This window comes from Gobio gobio (genome assembly GCF_949357685.1).
Source record: "Gobio gobio genome assembly, chromosome: 7".
In the NCBI taxonomy this organism is placed as follows: Eukaryota; Metazoa; Chordata; class Actinopteri; order Cypriniformes; family Gobionidae; genus Gobio; species Gobio gobio.
In genome coordinates this window covers 14937446-14965406 of record NC_137103.1, presented here as the reverse complement: position 1 = coordinate 14965406, position 27961 = coordinate 14937446, and the positions used below count along the sequence as shown (strand labels likewise).

The window sequence follows — 27961 nt, the reverse complement described above, 5'->3', positions numbered from 1 at the left end:
TCACTGCAACCAGGGATGGACCTCAATGTCGTCTAAAGTGGGACGGTCTGCCGCCGCGTCCCTGAGACACCAGCTGATCAACTGATGGCACTCTGTTACACACAACACAGTCTTCAGAAACACAAACCAACAAACTCATCCTGGGTTTCTACCTCTGAATGTTTGCTATCTCTTGCCTGTAGACAGCTCTCTAGGGAAGATCAGTCTGCTTCTAAAGGAGATCCTGTCTGCGGCTATGAAGGGGAAGCACAGGATGTTATAGAGCGTCACCCCCACAGACCAAACAGTAGCCGGTCCTGCATGATAGCGGCGCTGATTAAACCACTCAGGAGGGGCGTATTCGAGAGTACCTGAGAGACACAAGAAGACCAGAAACATCCACTGAATAAACTCCGGTCCAAACTAATTCTCTCACCAAAAGTTCACAAACATCCACAGAGCGTTTCCTCCTGTAACGCAAACCCACCTGCAAAAGACGTGTAGGCCGAGTCCTTCATCAGCGCTCCACAACCGAAGTCCAGCAGCTTGATGTGGTGTGAAGCTGTGGAGATGAGCAGGTTCTCTGGCTTGACGTCCCGGTGCAGGACTCCGCGGCTCTCGCAGTGCTTCAGAGCGGAGATCAGCTGCACCAGCACTTTCTTGGCCAAGCTCTCATCCAGACAGCCGTTCTCCTCGCAGAAACTCTGCAGATCTTGGCAGGGAACTGGCCGTTCCAGGATCAGGCTGTAGCGGGTGTCACGCTCAAACCACTCCACGAGCTGCAGGACGTTGGGGCAGGCGGGAGCCGAATTGACCCGGGCCATCAATGCCACCTCCAGAGGCAGCAGACCCTGACCTTCCTGCAGGGACAAATGCTCCATTATATCCAGCGCTGAGCGAAACGGAGGAAACAGAACAACAGATTCACGCTGGAACTTACATCTTTCAGCATCTTTAGGGCCCTGTCCTTAGAGACGTACTTGATGGCCACCTGTAGACGATAAGCCACAGTAAATCACACCTGAATTTACTGATATCAACATTTATAAAGGCTGTCTGAACAAAGGAGGGAAGAAAATGTCTTACTGGCAGTCCGTCAGACCTGCGGATCCCAGCATACACGGCGCCGAATCCGCCCTTTCCCAGCAAACGGCCCTTCGCATATGCTTCTGCAAAACATACGATCAAAGAAACGTCTTAAGAGAAAACATGTTGCAGTCTCTAAAGCTATACAAAGACATAACTTTAATGCAGTCCTTACATCAAACAGCTGAGGAATATTTTTTAATGACAAATCATTTAATAATTGAGCCATAACTTTTTAATATAAGTCTATTCTGACCTTTGCGAGAACGTTTCGCAGGTGTTTTAAATGAAGTGGATGGACTTCCATCGTCTGGTTCCTCCCGGCTCCCGCTCTGCCCCTTCCTCTTCCTGTCAGCCGGACCTGTGGACACAGACACAGCCAAATCAGAAGGCAGGGGGGCAAAATATCCTGGTAGTTCCTGGCTCAGTGTCGGGGTGGGGTCTGGCAGCGGCTCCTCGTGGTCATCCGAACTGATGATCCAAACCTCCTGACTGGAAGCAGCTCTGCTGGATCTGCAGCAGCCTGGAGCTGGAATATTTCAAACATTAGAAACTGTTTTTTAATATTATGAATAATTAATGTCAGTGGTTACAACAAATTGTTACTTTATTTTTTCAACTTTCTATGTTAATGACAAATAATTGATTAACTGAGCCATACATTTTTTAATATAAGTCTATTCTGACCTTTGCGAGAGCGTTTCGCAGGTGTTTTAAATGAAGTGGATGGACTTCCATCGTCTGGTTCCTCCCGGCTCCCGCTCTGCCACTTCCTCTTCCTGTCAGCCGGACCTGTGGACACAGACACAGCCAAATCAGAAGGCAGGGGGGCAAAATATCCTACTAGTTCCTGGCTCAGTATCGGGTGTAGCAGCGGATCCTCGTGGTCATCCGAACTGAGGATCCAAACCTCCTGACCAGCCGACTGACTGGAAGCAGCTCTGCTGGATCTGCAGCGGCCTGGAGCTGGAATATTTCACATCAAATAATTAGTCATATTTTAATAATAATCAATTACAAATTGTTCTTAGAGTAACTCAAGTTTATTTCATATGCAAGGAATCAAATACATGTGATCACTTAGCCCGGGAAATTTAGGGATCACATGTGGTTACCTCGCACAAGTTTCTTCACATTAATTTAGTCAATTATTGTACAACATCACACCAAAGAGTACAGAAGCCCAAGAGGCGAAACTCAATAGAACGCTCCATAGCAACCGTTGCCCCATGACGGCCGCCATTATGGACTGAAAACTGAAGGAAAACGCCGAAAAATAATGGAAGTCAATGGCACTGAACCAACTTAACATAAAAACTTAACATAACTTAATTTTTTCTGGCCGTCATATCTAAATATGAAAACAATTTCAAATACATTAATGAGGATGACCGACGTTAAATGGCAGAAAATGTTACGTCTATGTGCTGGTTATGAATGGCCTAATTATCCTTAGGAAAATAGTATTTTGGGACAAAATATTACTATAGTACTATAAGACTACTATAGAAATACTATAGCGGCTCTAGGATATTAGAGGCATTACAGAACATAACATACTTCTGTGATGTTCTGTAATACCTCTATAATATTTTAAAGCTGCTATAGTAGTCTTATCGTACTTCTATAGTATGTCCCAAATTACTACAGTATTCCTATAAGATTACTATAATATTTTGTCCCAAAATACTATAAGATTCCTGTAGTACTTTTTCGTAAGGGTATGCCCCACCGATTCGGCTTCATTAGCCTACCAATTACGGTTTGCAAAGATACAATTATAAAATTACTGCAAACCTTTAATCTATCAATATTTATGTTCTATTATGCATTTTCCTTGTTTTATGAATAACAGAAATTCATGAAATAATATATAGGCAGACACACAGTAATAAGATATTTATTCAAATGTTGATTTTGATAATAGTGAACATCACCATATATATGATTTGGAAAAATAAATTAATTCATAAAATAATAAATGAACATTTCTAAAGAAATTTCTTTTACATAGAATATCCCAAAAATATTAACAACTTGTTTTTCAACATCTTCAGTGAAAGTGCACACAGTGAACGTTTCAATGGCAAGAACAAAAACAAAATCAATCTGTGAATGTCCTATTACAGGCGGAAAGGTACAAAAAAGATGTGCAATCTAGCAAGTGCACACATGAACTATAAACAGGACTAAAATGGAAGTGGTGTCATAAGATCTCAGTAATTAATCAGACACCACCATCTATTGTGTGTGCATTTGTGTATAATTTTTGCAATTTATTGCAGAACACTGCTTGCGTTTTGACAAAACTTATATTCATCTTCACAGTTGTGACTGGCGCGCTAACGATTTCAGCAGCTTTCAGTCAATAATGGCGGCCGCGCCTCAGCAGCGCCATCTACAGACTGTTACCCATAACACAACAGAGTTTCGCCTCTTGGGCTTCTCTACTCTTCGATCATACCATAACCCATACCAATCAACAAATACAGAAACAAAAATAAACACTCACTTCTTCTTTCACCCATGAGAGCCATCGACATCGTCCTCCAACCTGTAATAGAAACAATACAAAATACAATACAAAAAAAGAGAATATAATACAACCTTCTTCAGAAATACCCCTCCCCCCAAAAAATAATCAAATCAAATAAAAAAACGAAATAAAACTCCAAACTCCGTCGAAAATTACAATAAAATAAAATTGTAATCAGAAATAATATGAACTCTTTCAAAAAATAAAAGTCGATGGAAAGAAAATATCTTCCGATCTCCTTCTAGAATAAAAGCCTCCTCAAAACTCTTTCAAACAGCCTCAAAATCTCGAGATTTGCACAGGAAACAATCTGCAACCGTGTCGGTGTCTCGCCTCCGCTCAACCAACAAACAGCGACGGATTCCACTGTTTATATTTAAAGTTCATATTCACAGGACGCGTCGCTATAGCAACTCATATGAGCACGCTCATATGCACGCACGCAAAAACACAAATAACGTCGCGTGCGTGAGTGCAGTTACGCTCTCGGTTTTGTACTTGTTTTATAATTCCTGGAATTTATCATTTTCAAAGCCTTAATTGTTCATCATAAGAAAACTGAGTACAATTAATGAATTCACAGTTGCAAATGACACCCCTTCAATTCAAAATATAGACATTTGATTTAAATGTAGCCTATTTCTTTGATTGGGACTCTGTTTAATTTACCTAAAATTTAGAAATGTATGTATTTAAAATAGCGGGGCAAACTACATACTTGTTTGCCGTCCATTGAAGTCAAGCTTTGAAGTTTTATTTTATTCATAAAGTTTAGGCCTATTTTATTTCGATGTATGATTTTGTTTTATTACCATACATTATTCCTAACCGTAATATTTAAGTCCGAATCGTCACATGACATCGCAGATACATTTAACTCTTAATAAACTTAAATGATATGTGTCAGGGCCGGCCCTGACCAATTTGCTGCCCTAGGCAAGATTTTATTTGGTGCCCCTTGTATCAAGGTTTAGCACTACACGTTATCAGTCTAAGTTGTGGAAACACTCGTACAGTTTTATTTTTGTAATGCATTGATGTTTTATTTTTATTGTTGTTGTTTTATATGATGTCCAGTAGGGCTGCAACGACGCGTCGACGTCGTCGATGACGTCGACTACGAAAATACGTCGACGTGCGTGAAATGCGTCGACGCGTCGGCGGCACATTATTTACGTTCTAGAATGGAACAGAAGATCTAGAATAATGGCAGCTTCTGCTCCCAGGCATAGTGAAAATGATCATTTATCATATAAAGCCAGACCGCGACATTCAAAAGTGTGGGAGTACTTTAAACAGAAGCCGAATAAAACTGTGCTTTGTTCGCTCTGTAATGCCGGTTTCACATTGCGCGCGGTGGCAGAGCAGGTGCTGTGCGCGTGGAGAGCGTGAGCTTTCACACTGCCAGTCAGTGTTGCCAAGTCCCGTTTTTTCCCGCGGAATTGGGCTACTTCTACACTGTTGCCGCGGGCTGTGTCTCATGTCCGCGGGTTGAAGCGATCCCAATTATGTGATATTTAGCCCCGGGAATGAGAATTTTAGCCGGCAGCCCTGCAAAAAAACACACATATTTAACCCCCCGAACTTGATGTTTACCAGAGAACCTCCCCGAAACGCGATTGGGCTTGTTTTGGACTAGTTTTGAGTAACGAATGGGTGGGTTTTGTTGTGTAAACCTGGCAACCCTGCTGCCAGTGTTCTCTCCATGGTTCTCTCGCGCAGCTGAACCGTGGCGCGTGTATTGCAACAGACGGTCACATTTTCCGGGGTTCTTCTCCGACCCCAGTACGTCTCGTGCTTTTATTTTTTATGGGCTGCATATATCTCCTGTTAATGCGACCTGGTTCCGCTCTGTCCCAAACACATATGCATAATAACATGCTGTATATAGGTAGTTTGCATGATTAAAGTAACATTAAAGTTAAGATATGCCTCTAGCTTTAATCATTTAAATGTGTCTTTGAAGTTTGGGCTAAAACTTCTGGCAGCTTTAGTCGTTGTTTATGCACATGTATCTTCAAAATAGACAACTAGTTATACTATATTAAAACTATGCTGAAAGCTCCTGTATGTGAACCTTTTGCAGATAAATACAAGTGCATTTTCGTTTACTATTGACACAAATCAATAAGTAAATCATACTCAACTACTATAGTAAACAACTTTTCCTAATTAGGCCTACTCTGTATACATTTTATGATGAATAGTATCATTATATATTATGTTTAAAAAGCTTCTTGTGTTCATATATTTCTTTATAAAATGGCATAGCCTACTATGTACACTACCCTTCCTGAAATACAATTAATATTGTCATCATTCATTGATTTCATGTTAAAATAATATACAAATTCACTACCCTCTTTGAAGTACAATAATCAGTAAAAAAGAATCATAAGATTAATCCGGAAAAATAATCGTTAGATTAGTCGACTAATCGAAAAAATAATCGTTAGATTAGTCGACAGAAAAAATAATCGTTAGTTGCAGCTCTAATGTCCAGTCCATTCTACCCCATCATTATGTTCATGATATTATTATTATTATTTTATTTTTTAAAGGCTGATGATAGTTAAACTATACAAAAATAGCACCTACGCCACATTACAGCCTAAACACAAAGAGCAAGAGTAATAGCATCTAGCATTCATGCACAAACTATTCATTGAGAACTAGCAAAAGTGTTTGTTTTCCAGTAGATGGCAGCAATCTTACACTTGACTATGAGCATTCATGTTTTCACCAGGAATTAAACTGTGAAATTTAGATATTTAATGTGAATTTTACCTAAAATGTTGCTATTTTGTTATTCTGTTGCCTCTGGCTTGGCGTGCTCAGTTGGGGACACTAAATTTTTCAACTAAACATCGAAATAAATCTAAATAATAAACTAAATTAACCATTTAAACTAAATTACTGATCGAATTATTGATCTAAAGCCCACACTGTTACTGTATGATAATTGAAATGAACTGATGACATCAGCGTTTTTTCCAGAATGGCTATACAGCTGAATAAAATTATGTTGCATTATTTTCCTGTTTAACACTGTAAAGCTGCTTTGAAACAATCTACATTGTTAAAAGCGCTGTATAAATAAAGTTGACTTGACTTGACTATTTTAAATGAACCTGTATATAAATATCATTACTAATTTTGGCAAATACATTTTAAAATTGCTATATATCCCCTTAAAACTGCACAACTGCAGAGTAAAAACATTAAGCTATTAAAAAAAGTCATATTACATGCGTATAATATTTATATATGTATATAAATTTTTTTTTTTTTTTTTTTTTTTTTTTTTTTTACAAAATCACACTGGCTGTGTGGCCTCTGGAGAACCCAGAACAGCTGCTTGCATAGTTTAAGGTAAAAATAACGAATTAAATTAGCGAACATTAGTATTTTACCACTATGCAATTAGATACACTGTTCATTCATTAGCCTACATCACTTTACTTCGGTCTTTACACTGCAAAAAAATGCTCTTCTTATTTAGTATTTATTTCTTGTTTCCAGTATAAAATCTAAAAATTCTTAAATCAAGATGCCTTTACTAGATAAGTAAAATAACATTAGATATTTTTTCTTATTTTCTGGGGGAAAAAAATCAAAATGAAGTGAATTTTTTGTTTAAAACAAGCAAAATTATCTGCCAATGGGGTGAGAAAAATAATCTTATTTCTGTTTGGGAAAGAAACAAGATTTCAATCAGGAACAAGATTATTTTTCTCACCCCATTGGCAGATCATTTTGCTTGTTATAAGCAAAAACTCACTTCATTTTGATTTTATTTTCAAGAAAACATATCTTATGTCATTTAACTTATCTAGTAAATGCATCTTTATTTAAGAATTTGTATATATTTAGACTAGAAACAAGACACAAATACTAAGTAAGAAGAGCAGTGTATTCCTTATCTTCCCATCATCAGAGGGCTTCTGTCTTTTTTGACACTACAATTCGGCCATCCGTCATAAATGATCAGGCAACTTTCACTGAGTCTACACCTGGCGCGAGCGGCCAAGCACCCTAAAAAATAAAAGCAATCCTGTCTGCTTTGGATGCGGCGAAAGGCGGCGCGACACAACAAATTCCCCTAAGTTAAACTGATTGCACGTTATATTTCTGACGCACTTCAAGTAGCTCGGCGGGGGGAGATTGATGCGGCGGACTGGGAAGAGGCGGGGGACGCTTTTTTTGCGCTTTATTTGGTAATATTTCAAATGAATATTAATAAAATATCGGTAATACATTTTGGCGCCCCCAAGGATGAGTGGCGCCCCTAGCATTTGCCTATTCCGCCTATGCCACGGGCCGGCCCTGATATGTGTTCATAAACACTGAGAGATGGTGCTTATGATCATTATACATCATGAACGTCATCACCCGTTCCTTCATTAGTAAAATCATATAATGGGCTTTTTCGTTTTGTTTTGGGCTCGTTTATTAATTTTAATTTATTCACCCCTCGACCAAAATGTCACTGATGTGTGAGAGCAATTCCAAAATAAATGTAAATCTAGAGTTTATATTAAGATGATGTCCGATTTATTCTCCCGTGAGCATTTTTGGACGCATTTTGGACAGAAGCAGTGACTATGGGTTAGACTGGAAGTGCCTTGCGAGGTTTTGCTCTATTAACGTTTATGAGCTATAATGATGAAGATTTTGGACACGAAGCATTCTCGGATAATAATAATAATATTTACGTTAACTGTTGTGTGTATAAATATTGTAACTGTTCAATAAATGTGTTGACATTGGATGTGCACGCTCACGCGACCTCATGTGTGTTTTTGCATATCAGTGACTTTAATCTGATAACCAACAAAATGAGATAAATTACTGTTAAATTAATTCATAGGTTTTATCCAGATAAGTGCTCTCTCAAAAGACTTAAAATGACATTAATACCCTCAGTTCTTTCTGTTTAGAGAAACTTTAATCTACATTTATTTTGGAATTGCTCTCACACATCAGTGACATTTTGGTTTGATATTTGTGATTTTATCAAAGATTGATCCTAATATTAATTGATTCATAAAAATGTAATTTTTGGTTTTGATTAAGGTGAAAAATTATATTTATTTTGTAAATCTTATTTTTCTGTTAGCCAAATACCACATTAATAAATGTAATTTTTTTTTTAAAGATTTAAACTTGAGATGTATTTTGTATCCATTGAGTTTTCTAAAAGCGTAAAAGCTACGAGAACAGTGTCTGTGTTTAAGGACTTGGAACTTAATCTTGACTGAAAGACTGAAGAAGGACATTTGTGTATTATTCCTTTATCGTGGTATGACAATGATGAAAATTAATGTTATTATTCACGGCAGTTCGTGACATAGTCACGAAATTTAATCTATTGATTCGTGTTCATTGACACGAATTTCCCCATTTTTTCGTGTCACTCAGCACGACTTTCAATCTAATGTATTTCAACGGGACGGATTTTTCGTGCCTGCACCACGTTTTTCTTTCGAGAGCACATTATTGTTTTTTTCTCAATTGTTGTTCATTTTGCAAACTTTAAGAGCTACATTACTCAACATTTAATCAAGAGATTTTAATCCTCGTTTTTATTGCTTTATATTCGGTAGGCTATACTCAACATTAATCTATTTATTCGTGTCCAAGGGCACAGATATCCTTCTTTTTTTTTCGTGTCACTCAGCACGACTTTCAATGTATTTCAATGGGACGTATTTTTCGTGCCTGCACCATGTCTTTCTTCCGAAAGCACACTATTTTTTTTTACAATTGTTATTCATTTTGTAAACTTTAAGGGCTACATTACTCAACATTTAATCAGGAGATTTTAATCCTTGTTGTATTGCTTTATATTCGGTAGGCTACTCAACACGAATTGGTTCGTGTCCTCTAGCACGAATTTTCTTCTTTTTTTCGTGTCACTCAGCACGACTTTCAATCTAATGTATTTCAAAGGGACGTATTTTTCGTGCCTGCACCATGTCTTTCTTTGCAACACGGTCTCACCCCTATTCGTCACTTGACAACGGAGAGGGTCGTCCGATAGATTTGAGTGCAAATCCCTCATCTTTGAATTTTGAACTTTGATTATTTTTCTAACACTAACTCTTTTTCCTCTCTTTTTTATTTAACTTTAAACATTAAAATTACATAATTAGCTACAGGACGGTATATTTTATATATGCTTAAAACATTCATCATTATATTTGATAATTTTCGATCACATATTGTGGTAATTTCCCCCTCACGTCCATAAGCCGACGTTGAGGGTAGCTAGCTGAAATTAACCCTTTTCTCATTCGGTAATATCACGATTTTTCCTCTCTTTTTAATATAATTTCGGAATACATTAAAACGACATAATTGCAGGACTGCACATCTGCTGTAGGCTTAAAACATGCCTTAATTTATTGTGGGATATTTTATAATTGTCGATGGTATTTCAATTTGCAAAAGAGCCTACTTTGTTTTTTTTGCGCCAAAAAAAGAAAAGAAAAAAATAATAGCCTACTTTTATATAACTTTCATCTCAATACTGATTATGAAGTTGTAATAAATTAACTACTGCAGAAATGTTTATTACTTTATATGAACATATCCTTTGGCAAAGAGATGGATGCATTCTGGGAAGTGATATGTGTTTAAATGTAATGGCTACATACTCGTGTTTCCTTCACTTGGACATTTATGCTGACCCCTTTAAAATTGAGCACGGATATAAAATATTAAGACTGTACTTTTTAATTATGATTGATATTTTGGCGCAATTTTGTGCAACACGTCACGCACGTGTGTGCGACCATCGCAGAAACCATTGCCCAGCGCGATTCCACCACGGTAAGTCGCTTACAACAGTCTAATAAGCAAGATGAATTCATGAGCATTATTTACACGTCCAAAATTAATACAATTACGAGTTTATAAAAAAAACATGTTCTAGGCCTAGATATAGGTTCTAGATATATATGTAGGCCTATATATATTAATACAAATTAATAAAAAAAAATGTTACGTGACTTTTAACAGTAGCACAGGAAATAAGAACGTGATCTGTATTTATTTATCCTAAGCATTTATAAGAAAATGGGAATCACTCACTATTAGGGTACACTTTTTAAATCTTATTTCAACATAACACTACATAATTAACATTTTCTGTTGTTCTCCCTGCAGATCCTGTCAAACATATCACCTGTCGAACATATCTGAACCTGCTTTTTAAAACCCAAAGGCACTTTTAAGAGCCATCTCTTCATTATTTTCTATATCTTACATCCTCTTTGTTCTCACTATCTATATTTCTGTCCATCTCTTCAATCTTTATCTATCTCACGGTCTTTATCTATTGCTCTTTCTTTCCTCCCTGTCTGTCTTTTGTCTACTTGTCTGTCTTACCCATCTTTTGTCAGCGTGTCTGTTTGTATCTGACTGTGTCTGTCTGTCTGTATCTGACTGTCTGTCTGTCTGTCTGTCTGTCTGTCTGTCTGTCTTTTGTTATAATGCCAGGGGGGTCTACAAAAAAGATCTGCCCCTTTTGTCAGGGGATAATATTTTGCGCTCAAAAAATCTGCTCGCATTGTAAAAAGGAGCAGCCCCTGAAGCAGCGCCTCAAGAAGAAGCTTCAGAGGTTTGATGAGAAGCGAGAGGAATGGGTGGCTGGTCGTAAGAAAAACACAACACTGCATCCATCAAGGATGAAGCCAATATCATGGTACGTACAATTTCATACATGACAGTAAACTGTCCAGATCATCTAGGAAGTACATTCAGTGGTACCATTTGTTATTGAGCATGCCAGTCGGAAGGTCAGAAAAGCATTATTTTTTGCCAATATAGATACATTTGATTTTTTTTTTTTTCAATGATACTTTGTCCTCCCTGTGTCATCAGAATCTATTTAAAAGTATAATTTAACTATCAACTTTGAAGGCACACGTAATTGTGATTTGTAGTTTTTATTTTAGTGGTGGTAAGTAATACAACCATAAAGTTATCACATCTTCACCGTAATACATCACACACCTAAATTATCTACCAGAGCAAAATTTGAACACACAGCAAATATAATTGAAACTCAGGAATTCTTGAGTTCATAACAAATACAGGCATGCATTATGACGGAATTACAGATGCAATTTAATAATCAAACTTTCTTATCGAGTGGATGAGAAATAACACATGAACTGCATTCATATTGTACTACTCAAAGCACTTTAAAATGTGAATGCGTCAACTGTAAATATGTGCAGCATTCACCCATTTGGTCAAGTAATCACTAAGGTTCTGCCTTTATTTTTAATAAATCTTTAGATTGTCATTGTCCAGTTGCACAATGGTTACATAATCTTATCAATGTAGATGCAAAACCTGAGCTACTAATGTTACGAAAATAAATATTTATATAAAGTTATATAAAGGGTACCCTCATGGTGTCAGGTTCATCTTTTTACTGTTTTTCTATATAGAGTTGTTTTTTGCTTCTATTGTATGAGCCTTTCCTGTTTGCACATAAAGCTAAACTCACCATTAGGTTCAAAATCCTGAATGGCAGTAACCTGGATGCTGTCATTAATAATGTTATATATTTATTAATTAATATTCTTAGTTATTTTTTATGTTGTTTTTCTATTACTTTAAACAGCAAACACACAATTTTGTCATTGCAGCTTGAGAAACTCCATGCCATTGGCTACAAACCTGTTCTGCTACTAGGAAAGGAGAACAAAAATATGCGAAATTATAACGCCTCGCTGCACACTATCCACCTTTGCCCAGGACTACCTACAGAAGATAGGTTCATTTTATGAATACCTTTGTGAAGGTGAGATGCATGCACTGTATCTTAAAGTCACAGTTCACAACTTGTGTTGAGAATGCAAAATATTTTATTAATGTTTAAATCTTAAAGGAATGGCTCACCTCTAAAACTTAAATTCAGTCATTCTTTTTTTCTGCTGCTGAATGCTTGTATGATCATAGTCTACTCTATGTGACGTCTCTACCAACACATTTAATGTAGACGCAAATGGGTAGAAAAACAAAAATTCACACTTGGTAATTGATTATGGGAATTGAAGTAAACTGTTTTAAAACAACTGCAACTGCAGATGTAGACATGTAGATTCTAAGTGTATTGAGCCCTGTTTGTATTAATAGCATGCAGCACACTGGTCTACAATGGGATTTGGCACCCAGAGTTAAGTGCATTCAAGCATATGTGTGGTATGTTTTTGTAGGAGCCATATTTCATTTCTGTTTTCTGCCCACATACAACCATATTTTTAATGTTTAGGCACACTGAGTGACCACAGCATTTTTTGTAGTGACATACTAATTGAATACATTACATTTGCAAAGACCCGTTTTGGTCACTGGGTCAATGAATCAAATGATGATGAATCTATATATACTCATTGAAACAATATCGAGGACGGTGCTAAAATGTAGATCATTAACGGAAATTACACAGAGAAAAAGAAAACCATCAAATTTTTGCTGGATACACCACAAACTTACACTGCTACTAACTTTGAGGCATAAAGCCCAAAGTTTTTTAGCACACACAGTCTAGTCTTAACTGAATAGTTTGACCCAGACTGTAAACAAACATTATAGTTGTCATTTTTTCAAATGATATTATGAGCACTCTGGGTTTTATTTTCCTGACTTAAAGATATATTGTATTGGTTATCGTCATAGAAAATCAATCAAATATATTACAGATATCTAATACATCCAGTAGACTCTCAATAGTTCTCCTGCAATCAAAAGTGCCTTCAAATCTGGTTGGGGAAAATTTGGTATATATTATTCAAACACATTTACCTAACAGTTAAAACAGGTACAGATCAAGCTTATGGTTAACCTCTATGTTTTAAATAAGCAAAACACAACACTTGTTAACTTGCACAGGATGGACCCAGGATTCCAGTGGCAATGAGGATCAGCTGATTACTCTGCAGCTCACACCCTGCGAGGCGAGCCCCACAGAGGGGCAAGTGGAGCAGCCAGAATCCACAGGGGCGCAAGTGGAGCAGCCAGAATCCACGGAGGGGCAAGTGGAGCAGCCAGAATCCACGGAGGGGCAAGTGGAGCAGGCGGAATCCACAGAGGGGCAAGTGGAACAGCCAGAATCCACGGAGGGGCAATTGGAGCAGCCAGAATCCACGAAGGGGCAAGTGGAGCAGCCAGAATCCACGGAGGGGCAAGTGGAGCTGGCGGAATCCACAGAGGGGCAAGTGGAGCAGGCGGAATCCACAGAGGGGCAAGTGGAGCAGCCAGAATCCACGGAGGGGCAAGTGGAGCAGCCAGAATCCATGGAGGGGCAAGTGGAGCAGCCAGAATCCCCGGAGGGGCAAGTGGAGCAGCCAGAATCCACGGAGGGGCAAGTGGAGCAGCCAGAATCCACAGAGGGGCAAGTGGAGCAGGCGGAATCCACAGAGGGGCAAGTGGAGCAGGCGGAATCCACAGAGGGGCAAGTGGAGCAGGCGGAATCCACAGAGGGGCAAGTGGAGCAGCCGGAATCCACGGAGGGGCAAGTGGAGCAGCCAGAATCCACGGAGGGGCAAGTGGAGCAGCCAGAATCCACGGAGGGGCAAGTGGAGCAGGCAGAATCCATGGAGGGGCAAGTGGAGCAGCCAGAATCCACGGAGGGGCAAGTGGAGCAGCCAGAATCCACGGAGGGGCAAGTGGAGCAGGCGGAATCCACGGAGGGGCAAGTGGAGCAGGCAGAATCCACGGAGGGGCAAGTGGAGCAGGCGGAATCCACGGAGGGGCAAGTGGAGCAGCCGGAATCCACGGAGGGGCAAGTGGAGCAGCCAGAATCCACGGAGGGGCAAGTGGAGCAGCCAGAATCCATGGAGGGGCAAGTGGAGCAGCCAGAATCCACGGAGGGGCAAGTGGAGCTGGCGGAATCCACAGAGGGGCAAGTGGAGCAGGCGGAATCCACAGAGGGGCAAGTGGAGCAGGCGGAATCCACAGAGGGGCAAGTGGAGCAGTGGAGCAGCCGGAAACCACGGAGGGGCAAGTGGAGCAGCCAGAATCCACGGAGGGGCAAGTGGAGCAGCCAGAATCCATGGAGGGGCAAGTGGAGCAGCCGGAATCCACGGAGGGGCAAGTGGAGCTGGCGGAATCCACAGAGGGGCAAGTGGAGCAGCCGGAATCCACGGAGGGGCAAGTGGAGCAGCCAGAATCCACGGAGGGGCAAGTGGAGCAGCCAGAATCCATGGAGGGGCAAGTGGAACAGCCAGAATCCACGGAGGGGCAAGTGGAGCAGGCGGAATCCACAGAGGGGCAAGTGGAGCAGCCGGAATCCACGGAGGGGCAAGTGGAGCAGCCAGAATCCACGGAGGGGCAAGTGGAGCAGCCAGAATCCACGGAGGGGCAAGTGGAGCAGGCGGAATCCACAGAGGGGCAAGTGGAGCAGGCGGAATCCACGGAGGGGCAAGTGGAGCAGGCGGAATCCACAGAGGGGCAAGTGGAGCAGGCGGAATCCACGGAGGGGCAAGTGGAGCAGGCGGAATCCACGGAGGGGCAAGTGGAGCAGTCGGAATCCACAGAGGGGCAAGTGGAGCAGCCAGAATCCACGGAGGGGCAAGTGGAGCAGGCGGAATCCACAGAGGGGCAAGTGGAGCAGCCAGAATCCACGGAGGGGCAAGTGGAGCAGGCGGAATCCACGGAGGGGCAAGTGGAGCAGGCGGAATCCACAGAGGGGCAAGTGGAGCAGGCGGAATCCACGGAGGGGCAAGTGGAGCAGCCAGAATCCACGGAGGGGCAAGTGGAGCAGGCAGAATCCACGGAGGGGCAAGTGGAGCAGCCAGAATCCACGAAGGGGCAAGTGGAGCAGCCAGAATCCACGGAGGGGCAAGTGGAGCAGGCAGAATCCACGGAGGGGCAAGTGGAGCAGGCGGAATCCACAGAGGGGCAAGTGGAGCAGGCGGAATCCACAGAGGGGCAAGTGGAACAGCCAGAATCCACGGAGGGGCAATTGGAGCAGCCAGAATCCACAAAGGGGCAAGTGGAGCAGGCGGAATCCACGGAGGGGCAAGTGGAGCAGCCGGAATCCACGAAGGGGCAAGTGGAGCAGGCGGAATCCACGGAGGGGCAAGTGGAGCAGCCAGAATCCACGGAGGGGCAAGTGGAGCAGCCAGAATCCACGGAGGGGCAAGTGGAGCATGCGGAATCCACAGAGGGGCAAGTGGAGCAGGCGGAATCCACAGAGGGGCCAGTGGAGCAGCCAGAATCCACGGAGGGGCAAGTGGAGCAGGCGGAATCCACGGAGGGGCAAGTGGAGCAGGCGGAATCCACGGAGGGGCAAGTGGAGCAGCCAGAATCCCCGGAGGGGCAAGTGGAGCAGGCGGAATCCACAGAGGGGCAAGTGGAGCAGGCGGAATCCACGGAGGGGCAAGTGGAGCAGGCGAAATCCACGGAGGGGCAAGTGGAGCAGGTGGAATCCACGGAGGGGCAAGTGGAGTAGGCGGAATCCACGGAGGGGCAAGTGGAGCAGGCGGAATCCACAGAGGGGCAAGTGGAGCTGGCGGAATCCACGGAGGGGCAAGTGGAGCAGGCGGAATCCACGGAGGGGCAAGTGGTGCAGGCGGAATCCACGGAGGGGCAAGTGGAGCAGGCGGAATCCACAGAGGGGCAAGTGGAGCAGGCGGAATCCACGGAGGGGCAAGTGGAGCAGGCGGAATCCACGGAGGGGCAAGTGGAGCAGGCGGAATCCACGGAGGGGCAAGTGGAGCAGGCAGAATCCACAGAGGGGCAAGTGGAGCAGGCGGAATCCACGGAGGGGCAAGTGGAGCAGGCAGAATCCACATAGGGGCAAGTGGAGCAGGCGGAATCCACAGAGGGGCAAGTGGAGCAGGCGGAATCCAAGGAGGGGCAAGTGGTGCAGGCGGAATCCACGGAGGGGCAAGTGGAGCAGGCGGAATCCACAGAGGGGCAAGTGGAGCAGGCGGAATCCACAGAGGGGCAAGTGGAGCAGGCGGAATCCACAGAGGGGCAAGTGGAGCAGGCGGAATCCACAGAGGGGCAAGTGGAGCAGGCGGAATCCACGGAGGGGCAAGTGGAGCAGGCGGAATCCACGGAGGGGCAAGTGGTGCAGGCGGAATCCACGGAGGGGCAAGTGGTGCAGGCGGAATCCACGGAGGGGCAAGTGGTGCAGGCGGAATCCACGGAGGGGCAAGTGGAGCAGGCGGAATCCACGGAGGGGCAAGTGGAGCAGGCGGAATCCACGGAGGGGCAAGTGGAGCTGGCGGAATCCACGGAGGGGCAAGGTAATAAGAACAAATTTAAAGAGTTACAGTTTATATTTGTAAAGGCCAAAAGTGTTTGACCCATGGGTTACTTTAACTTTACTTGACTTCCAGTGTTTTTCCCCCATAGAGCTTGATACAGGTTAGGGCTCTTTTCAATTAAATGAACTCAAACACACCATGCTATAACTTTTTTGCTGCTAGATAAAGTAAAACTCACTAGGTGATGATACACAGGGCAACTTTTTGAGCAATTTTGCTGGGCAATCTTGCTGAGCGATTGTTCCATGGGCACTTTCACATTGAAAATGGGCAACACATTTCTATCTGGATAATTTAGATGGGTTGTGGGCCCTGTGTCTCATCTGGTTGCCCGTTGATGGCAACATTGCCCAGCAACATTGCTCAAAAAGTTGCCCTGTGTATCATCACCTACAGGGTTCTCATTTTCAATGGATAATCAACAAAGTTGATCTGATATTACATAATTAGATAGATGATAGGTCTATCTGATTCTGTACTAGGGCTGTTGGAAGAAATTTTGTGAGTCTATTATAAATCTAAAAGTAAAATAAGTACTACTAATCAAATGCTGAAACTACAAGGCCAAATTTTATTATTAAAGATATTAGGATTATTCAAATATTCCAAATAATTGGCAATGTCAGTGTCCCATGAACACTTAACTTAACCATTCTCCCACCCCTTGCGTTCCCTGAACAAGTCAGCGCAGGATCGGCGCTTGTTGAAACAAATTAGGATAATCACAAACAGGATGGACATAAATGAGAAAATGAAACACGTAGAGTTAATGGAGCAACCTTAATTCAATCGCAATAAGAATGCATGTACTTTACACCTATTAATACATGTACTGCCACACTTGAGCGATGTTGTGATCTTCAAGAATTTTAAATAATAAGTTAAAGATTTATTTGGTATATGAGTAATTTTCCTTCTCCAAACCCGCAGCTGTCTTCACAGGGTCAGCATGGGGCACAGTCGCAAGTCGGAAAAAAAAGAAGTCAGGTATGTAAATAATGTTTGTCCGTCCTTCGGATGAGACGTTAAATTGAGGTCCTGACTCTCTGTGGTCATTAAAAATCCCAGGGTGTCCTTCGAAAAAGTGGGGTGTAGGGGTGTAACCCCAGCATCCTGGCCAAATTTGCCCATTGGCCCCTGTCCATCATGGCCTCCTAATCACCCCCATATACTGATTGGCTTCATCACTGTCTCCTCTTCACCAGTAAGCTGGTGTATGGTGGGCTTTCTGGCGCAATATGTCTGCCGTCACATCATCCAGGTGGATGCTGCACATTGTTGGGGGTTGAGGAGATCCCCCCCTTCAATGTAAAGCGCTTTGAGTACCCAGAAAAGCGCTATATAAATGTAATGAATTATTATTATTATTAGGGTAATTATTGGTGGTTCTGATAACTGTTACCATAGCTTGGTAACTATGAAACTCATTAGTCAAGCAGATTCTCTAATAAGTAAATTCATTACTTAAATAGAATTTAAAGGGGACCTATTATGCTAATTTCCAGTTCTATATTTTTATTCTGATACTCCACTAGAGTAGCTTTGCATGATCCTAAAAAAGTCCTTATTTATCTTAAACTGGTCCTTTATGCAGACCCTGTCTGAAACAGGTCATTTTAGATGGAGTATTCTAAAAGCCTACAATGATTACTATTTTCCAATGAGCCTGCATGTGATGTAAAATCTGGAGCCAAATTAAACAGCGTGTTTGCACACACATTAACTGAGAGGATGGTCTTTTCTCATATTTTAGGGTTGTCTAGACACACCAGGGACACATATTTATGTTGAAAAGACATTACAAAGTGCATTTTGTCTAATTATTGTAAATGTGTTTTGTTTTGTTTTGTTTTCTGAGTGGATATATGACTGGACTGTAATCTTATATCCCACAGGGGGACCAAGGCATATGCCTGAAAGGAAAAGGCCACAAAAGAGTAAGTGCATGTAAATGCAATGATTCATACTTTGCTAAACATTGCAACTTAACCCCTGTTAATTCGCTTTAGTTCAATTGCTTATTTTTTTTAACTACTACAACAGACAATTTCCGGTAGTCACAATTTTATTTATTTAAAGGGTTAGTTCACCCAAAAATGAAAATTCTGTCATTAATTACTCACCCTTATGTCGTTCGACACCCGTAAGACCTCCGTTCATATTCGGAACACAAATGAAGATATTTTTGTTGAAAGCTGATGGCTGAGAAAGGCTTCAGATAGGCCTCCATTGGCATTCAGTACATTTACACTCCCAAGACCCATAAAAGGCACTTAAAACGTCGTTACAAAGTCCATCTCACAACAGTGACTCTATAATAATTTTACGATGCGACGACAATAGTTTTTGTGCGCAAAAAAAATCAAAATAACACCTTTATCCAACTTGTTCTTGTCTTCCGTGTGTGCCTCCACGACGCATGCGCGAGAATATGACGTAGCGGCAGCGTTCGGGAATCAATGAAATGCACACTTAAGCCCCATTTTGAGAACTACGCCGAGACCTAAATCACGATCAATGTAGAATTCAACAGCTTAGACACGTGCGTCTTCCTCTGCTTGTCAACAAATCGCTTCTGGGTCATGTGTCCGAACGCCGGATCTGCGTCATATTTTCGCACATGCGTCGTGGAGGCACACACGGAAGACAAGAACAAGTTGGATAAAGGTGTTATTTTGATTTTTTTTTGCGCACAAAAACTATTGTCGTCGCATCGTAAAATTATTGTAGAGCCACTTTGGTGAGATGGACTTTGTAACGACGTTTTAAGTGCCTTTTATGCGTCTTGGGGGTGTAAATGTACTGAATGCCAATGGAGGCCTATCTGAAGCCTTTCTCAGCCATCAGCTTTCAACAAAAATATCTTCATTTGTGTTCCGAATATGAACGGAGGTCTTACGGGTGTCCAACGACATAAGGGTGAGTAATTAATGACAGAATTTTCATTTTTGGGTGAACTAACCTTTTAATGAATTATTTAGCAAACGCTTTTATCCAAAGTGACTTACAAATAAATACAATATTTACAATACATGCAGTCAAATCAACAACAGGGCAACAATACTGTATGTAAATGTCATGACCAGTCCATCTAGTCCAGCGTAGCACACGTAACCATGATTATTCATAATAGATAGCCTATAGAATAGGAATTAGTGTTATTGAGATTATTACAATTGACAAGCTATAAAATCCAACAGGCTTAATTTGTCAAATTTGACCAAAATGCATTGCCAAGTAGTAGAAGTAGCAGCAGTGTTCTTAGTTGTGAGCTGTGGCTTAGCAGTAGTATGGTTATTCAAGCAAGCATACCACATTGGAACCGAGAGTAATTTGGTTCCATGATACATGTTTTGATTAGTGATAAACATCACTTGTCATCCTTGCAAGTCTGGTCACTACTTAAGTATTCATAGTTGTGTTTATTTTGTTTCTAATCTAACTATCTAAAAAATATTTGAAATGTGTTTTTGATGTTCACAGATTGCTCCTACCACACTCGCCTAGAGGCTTTCCCTATCAGGAGGGTATTAAGAGAAAGAGTGAGAAAGGTTAGACAGTCATAAAGAAACTGCAGAGTGTAGGCAGTATGCAGAGTGTAATATAAGATTTAGAAACTTCCGTGTGTTTTGGCAAATACATATATTATACATGCCATAATTGTTCGGTAGATACTTTTTATGTATTTAGTCTTTTTGAATTACAGTTTATGAAGGAGTGTCTTCTGAAAATCAGTGAAACTCAATGCCTATAATCAGACATAATAGCCTTATGCTAAGAATGGATTTTATTTTTTGTCTTTTCTTACATTAGGGCAAAGCAGAAATGCTGGTTGACTGGGAGCCCTGTCCAGTATGGTATGTATTATTCTGTTCTTCTGCTTTATGAATTAATGCATTCATTATTTATTTAATTAAACTTTTTTATTTTGCTAACATTTTTTTATTAATCTGTTCTGTTTCAGCTTAAACAAGCCTTTTAAACAAGTGTAAAGCACACATCATTACCGAACATGTCTTTTATAAGTATAAGTTTCATTTTCCATCTATGAAGGACCACCACCATTAATGCATGCATGAAGGTGGTGGTCCTTCATAGACGGAAAATGAAACTTATACTTATAAAAGACATGTTCGGTAATATTTTAAGGTTATTGGAAACCCCAACCAGTAACATAAAAAAAATCCCTTCTGTTTTTAATGGGGAGCAGTGGGCCCATTCCTGGCAGCCAAAGGATTCACTCCAAAATAATGAAAATAAATAAAATGTATGTTTTGAACCCCATTTTGGTTTCAGCCTATTTATTAAATTGTTTCTGTGCTGCATTTGAAGTCATATCTCATCTTTCTGTAGTAATGAAAAGGGGAACATCTCCAAGAATATGACCTGGAGTTTAATCTCGAAAGGGAATGTACTAGAAATGTACTTAATCCAACTGAATTTTCTTTTTCAGATGTTATTCAAAAGCATGTTTCATATTTCATGATCATAAATTGCTCTGTTATTTTTTTTACAGTTGACGTGTAATTTGATTTCATGTTCTGTTTTCTGTGCTTTTCAAGTTCACTTAACCTCACAGTCCACTGTTAAGAAATACAACCTTATGGCTTGTTTGACATGAAGCTAAAATATGAAGTTCAAAAAAATAAGACTGTCCTTCTTTATACTCTCACATTATATCATATCTTTTACATTGTCTCTCTCACTCTCTTCTACTCCAAACTCATCAGCTGACTAGGTGTTTTATGTCTTAAACCAAATGTATTTTCATCTCAATCCTCTTGAGCCAATCGTGTCATACAGTAGGTCCCTCCACTGTGGTCATCAGGAGAAGAGCTCCACATTCATCTAGATCTCAGCATTGCTACTCACCCCTTCACCACCACCAGTGTCTCCATGTAGGGGATATCCCTTTTCATATCATGCATTTCTCTTAAAAGAATGAAGTCTTGATGTGGTCCAATTGCCTATGAAACTATATAGTTTCAATTTGTTATGCACCTTGTCAATAAATTTGTTTGATCATTCTTTAAGCCTCTAGTGAGTAATTAAGCAATAAATAAGCATTTGGAATATTTTCACTTATATTTTTGTGAAAGAACACAAATACACTACAATAACACTTGCAAAAGATGATCATTTTTGTTTTTACATTTCCATACATAAATTTAATTCAAAACAATATGAGGATGAAGTGGTTGAGACAAAAGGAACAGACTACATTGAGCATATTTATATGTGAAATTTGTTTAACTGTACAAGTGGATTCTTTTTTAATTAAAATTTAGATTTTCGAATTATCCATATATAATTTAATCAGGGCTCTCAAGTTTTTATAAAAAAAATTGGAGTGTGGTTACATTTGTTAAGGTGGATGATTCTGGATATATACTGGATGATTCAACAAGGTGCTGAAAGCATTCTTTTGAAATGTTGGCCCATATTGATAGGATAGCATCTTGCAGTTGATGGAGATTTGTGGGATACACATCCAGGGCACGAAGCTCCCGTTCCACCACATCCCAAAGATGCTCCATTGGGTTGAGATCTGGTGACTGTGGGGGCCATTTTAGTACAGTGAACTCATTGTCATGTTCAAGAAACCAATTTGAAATGATTCAAGCTTTGTGACGGTGCATTATCCTGCTGGAAGTAGCAATCAGAGGATGGGTACATGGTGGTCATAAAGGGATGGACATGGTCAGAAACAATGCTCAGGTAGGCCGTGGCATTTAAACGTTGCCCAATTGGCACTAAGGGGCCTAAAGTGTGCCAAGAAAACATCCCCCACACCATTACACCACCACTAGCCTGCACATTGGTAACAAGGCATGATGGATCCATGTTCTCATTCTGTTTACGCCAAATTCTGACTCTACCATCTGAATGTCTCAACAGAAATTGAGACTCATCAGACCAGGCAACATTTTTCCAGTCTTCAACTGTCCAATTTTGGTGAGCTTGTGCAAATTGTAGCCTCTTTTTCCTATTTGTAGTGGAGATGAGTGGTACCCGGTGGGGTCTTCTGCTGTTGTAGCCCATCCGCCTCAAGGTTACGGTGTTATGGCTTCACAAATGTTTTGCTGCATACCTCGGTTGTAACGAGTGGTTATTTCAGTCAAAGTTGCTCTTCTATCAGCTTCAATCAGTCGGCCCATTCTCCTCTGACCTCTAGCATCAACAAGGCATTTTCGCCCACTGGACTGCCGCATACTGGATGTTTTTCCCTTTTCACACCATTCTCTGTAAACCCTAGAAATGGTTGTGCGTGAAAATCCCAGTAACTGAGCAGATTGTGAAATACTCAGACCGGCCCAACAACCATGCCACACTCAAAATTGCTTAAATCACCTTTCTTTCCCATTCTGACATTCAGTTTGGAGTTCACGAGATTGTCTTGACCAGGACCACCCTTACGAAAATTAACCATGGTTTTATTGTAGTAAAAATGTAGTAACCATGGTTTTTTGGCTAATTGAATACCATTTATATAACTACAGTTTTACCACAAATACCATGGTTAAACTATGGTTAGAGAATCAAAACCATGGTTAATTTGCGGTTACCATGGTTTTACTACAATAACCATGGTTTTTTGGTTTTATTTGTAGTAAAACCATGGTTTATTTTCGTAAGGGCACACCCCTAAATGCATTGAAGCAACTGCCATGTGATTGGTTGATTAGATAATTGCATTAATGAGAAATTGAACAGGTGTTCCTAATAATCCTTTAGGTGAGTGTATAGTAAAGCTACAATTTTATAACCCTAAAACCAACCCTACTCTGGAAACTGGAAGAACTTCAAGTATGGACGCTGATTTGTCCGCTTGGTAACAAGTTCAATGGCACGTCTCTACAGGGGGGAGCGTGCCTATGTTCCCACAGCCCTGTGTTACCACAGCCCTATGTTCCCAGAGCCCTAAGTGCCCACAGCTCTTCGTTCCCACAGAGGGTTAGGGTTACCCTAACCCTAACCCTAACCCTAACCCTAACTAGCTGTAGCATAACATGTAGCTGTAACATAGAGCTGTGGGAATAGAGAGATAACCCCAACTAGGGAGCTGGCACAAATCTCATCTGAGACTGCTTGTCTCTTTTCCCTTTCCCTTTCTCCTCCCCCTCTCATCTTATCCGTTTCATCGATCTGTTGAAGGTTCTGATTGCTGTGTGATCAGTTTTGACTCTTTGTGTAGTGCTTTCTAAATTACAACATTGTGTAGGCAATGATAAATGGATAATGTGTGTAAAGTTTTTTTTCATTGAAAGTTTAACAAATCTGACTCATGTGTCAAAACTGGGGCGTAGTGTTTATAGTTTGGGGGAAAGGGTGTGCTTTTTGATAAACAGTGTTGTGTTTTTGAAATTTGAGTTCAAATCCATAGTTATAGTGTTTCAGCAATCGAGAAAACTGTAACACCTAACAGATACACATTACTTATTATGATAGATCTTGTTTAATTACAAACAAGGTTGATTGTTTGAAAATAAGTAAAAAGACATGCATTAAAGTAATTAATAATGCAGTTTTATGTGACAGAGTTTAAACTGTTAAACAGTTTATCTGTAAACAAGATTCCACAGTGTGATGTTTTTTATCAACTATAAAAACATAAAATATTGTTTTTCAATAAAGTATGAAAAAGTAAAAACAAAATATTCATCTTTGGAAATACTTTATTTCTTGTCTTTCACAACAATACCAGTGAAAATACACCAAATGCATATTTGTCAAACAAGCCATAAGGCTATATTTTAAAACATTGGACTGTGAGGTTAAGTTCACTTGCAAAAAGCTCCAGCAGAACAAAGTCATCTGTCAACTGTAATAATATACAATATAAATTATAATCGTAAAATAAAAAACGGTGTATTTTTCTGTTACACACTATAATGCATCTTTGCAGTGATATAAAGTTACACAACAGTTATATACACTCAATCAAGTAGTGATCCATAGGCAGCCTCCTCTGGGGAAAAACAAAATATCATAGACTGACACAGACACTGCTGCTGCACCACAGAATAAGTGAATATTGAGAAATGCAATAAAGAATGAGTTTTTACATTAAGGCCTAAATGTGATGATAGAGGAATTGTCATCATGTGCTTACAAGATTTCATGGCAATCTGCCCAATTAGACAATATTCAATTTTACATTCTGGTCTAATGATTGTGCTACAGGGAATGTCTTAAGGTCAACATGACATGATTCATTGCTGAGCAAATTACAGAAATCGGTTCATAACATTTGTTGTATGCAAGTCAAAAGTTTGGCCTAACGTTGGTGCAAAAGAAAAGGTCACAGGGTCACCACAATTAATGGGAGTCTCTCTTAAAAGAGTATACACTACCCTAATATCATTTGAGCCCAGTAATTACATCTGGTAATATCATACATGCAAAGTTGACATTTTTGGATAAGATTGGTGCACCTATACTGAGAGGTTTGTGCATTTTCAATGAACTGCAATGTGCTTACTAAATTGCTTGGAAAATCTAAAGATACAGTTTGAATTTTCAACAAGATTTTGATGTGGTTAATCAATCAGCATAATAATAATACACAGATTTAGGGCAAGTCCATTTCCTTCAACATAGTCCTTCCTGCAGCTTCCATCTGGGGAAATACAGAAAAACAAAAAAGCAAGAATTAGGATCAGAGGGTGATTTTCAGCTGTTTTAGAATAAGTAAGGTGTGTAATGCATTAATAAAAGGTATCTCAGAGCCCATGCTGCCTACAGAGACGCGTTTTTTTGACGGCTTGCTTATGGGGCGGGCAGCTAGCGGATCGTTAGGAAAGATTAGATGAATGTGATCATTTATGTTTGGGCCTGAAATCACTGATACAACCTTTAAGATTGTTTCATAAGGCCAAATAACTTAAATGGAGTAAAAAGATATCACCAATTCAAATCTACATAGCAGGATGATTGGCATTTTTATGTGTATCGCTGACATGGGACCAGGCTAGCTTCTGTATAAAACAACTTAAAGCAACATGGCTCACTGAGGTGACTTTATGGAGGGAGGCCCAAAGCAGCATATTTATGTCTGATAGCTGTTTTAAGTTAACAGTTTTCTTCTTCACTACAGTTTTGCTGAAGTAACACATTTTGTTACTTGCTGACCAGCAAGGTTTTCTATGTTGACTGGGGGAGATAATAATAAGATTAATCTAACACATCAGGACAAAAATTCTTTCGTTCATTTCCGCTTTCCAGTAACAGACATAGTACAACAAATCTGCACATCTTTCAAGCAAATGTGAATCTTTATAGCCTTACTGACTTGTTACCATAGCTACAGTAACAACTTTAATCCCCATTTTATGTATATCCCAAAGGACTACGGCAAAGAGAGCCATAACCGTTCTACTCCATCCAAGTTCTGTGACTGACGTGTTTTGTTGTATGTTTTTTTAAAACACATTATATGGACAGGGTTTTAATTAAACTTACCCTCCTCAGCCAACTTGTTCTTGAGAACCATTGCCAGGCTCTGCAACCACGTGCAGTGTTGTGCCATCTCCAAAACCAAAACTCTTGTTTCCTCATGTAGTCGCCTTGTTAACATCACTTGGTCGTGCACTCGTTTCTTGATTGAAATGTTTGCTAAGAATCAATAACAGTTATATGTATACATGAGACAATCTTGGATAATCACTACAAACATTGACTTTTTTTATCAAATTGATACATAAGAAAACTGAAAATACACCATTAAACTAAATTAATATTACAACACTCAGGGCCCTATTTTAACGATCTGAAACGCAAGTGTCAAAACGCGAAGCGCAAGTAACTTTGTGGGCGGGTCTCGGCGCTGTTGCTATTTTCCCGGCGGGATAAATGGCTCTTGCGCCCGGCGCAAATCTAAAATGGGTTGGTCTGAAGTAGCTTCATTATTCATAGGTGTGGTTTGGGCGTAACGTGAATAAACCAATCCGAGCGTCATCCAACATTCCCTTTAAAAGCAGGTGCGCAAGTTCCATTATGGATTGCTATTATTATGGCGTATTTACCAGGCGCACGCCAGGAGCGGTTCACAGCCGAGGAGACTGATGTTCTTGTAAGAGCAGTGAAAGACAGAGAAGTGAAGTTGTAATGTTGTACATTATGGTAAAGGTGATTTCACAGTCTTTTTTTTTTCAGTCGTTCAGTTAAAATTTTTGCGCCCTTAAAATAGCATAATGAACAACGCGCAACGCGCCACTGACTTTAGACTAGGTTTTTTCTGGTCAGTGGCGCAATTGTTTAATGGAACAGCAAAATAGCACCAGGGATTGTTTGCGCCGGAACACGCCTCCTTTTTTGCGCTGAACCGCCCAGGTAGCGCAAGTTCATTCACTAGTTTAGCGACGTGCTTCTGTGGAGGGAAAAGCGCGCTTTGCGCGGGTGCAAAATAGGAATGACACATGCGTCGGTGTACAAAGTCAATTGCGCTGGGTGCAAGATAGGGCCCTCAATATGTAACATGTATGCCTTAGTTCAGTATACTCTATAAAGCAGAACTGTAAATAAATTCCTGTGAAGCATCTAAAAACAGACATACCACTGCCATGAACCTCCCACGGCCATATTTGAGACACAGTGCTATCTCCAGTAAGGGAATGCTCCACCACAGCTACATCAATGGTTGTTGCAGAGTCTAGTACAAGATCATTGTATTTCTGTATCTCCTGAAGAAGGAGTTTTTTGTCTTCTGCCAGCTTCCTTCGAAGGCGATGGCGAAACTTGCTGCTGTCTAGAAAGACATTAAGTAGCTACAGAGGCAGAGGTTTTTGACAGAACTCTTCAACAAGAAAAAAATTATAGCACCAAAAATTTTAAAAGTAAAGCTGCAGTTATTGAAGTATGTGAAAATTATAATGTAGACTGACATGGGAAACAAATTGTCCAGTGTGTAACATTTTGGGGGGAATCTATTTGCAGGAATAACCAACACACACACACTTTTCATTATTGCCTGAAAATAATAATTGTGCATTAATTAATTTAGAATGGGCAGTTTTTTATCTAAATACGTTCCCTTTCCACGGAGGCCGCTATGTTGCACCTCCAT

The 27961-nt window shown here is 40.5% G+C and overlaps 1 protein-coding gene across 1 annotated transcript; it reads right to left on the bottom strand.

The window, feature by feature from the left end:
• On the bottom strand, nucleotides 1-27961 carry LOC307128707 (serine/threonine-protein kinase pim-2-like; the record flags this gene model as incomplete). Its single annotated transcript, XM_079820649.1, has 11 exons — nucleotides 1-92; nucleotides 177-350; nucleotides 467-839; nucleotides 920-970; nucleotides 1066-1148; nucleotides 1322-1594; nucleotides 1753-2031; nucleotides 3578-3619; nucleotides 26359-26511; nucleotides 27452-27662; nucleotides 27956-27961. 11 exons carry the CDS (start codon nucleotides 27959-27961, stop codon nucleotides 1-3), a joined length of 1737 nt encoding a protein of 578 aa, XP_079676775.1.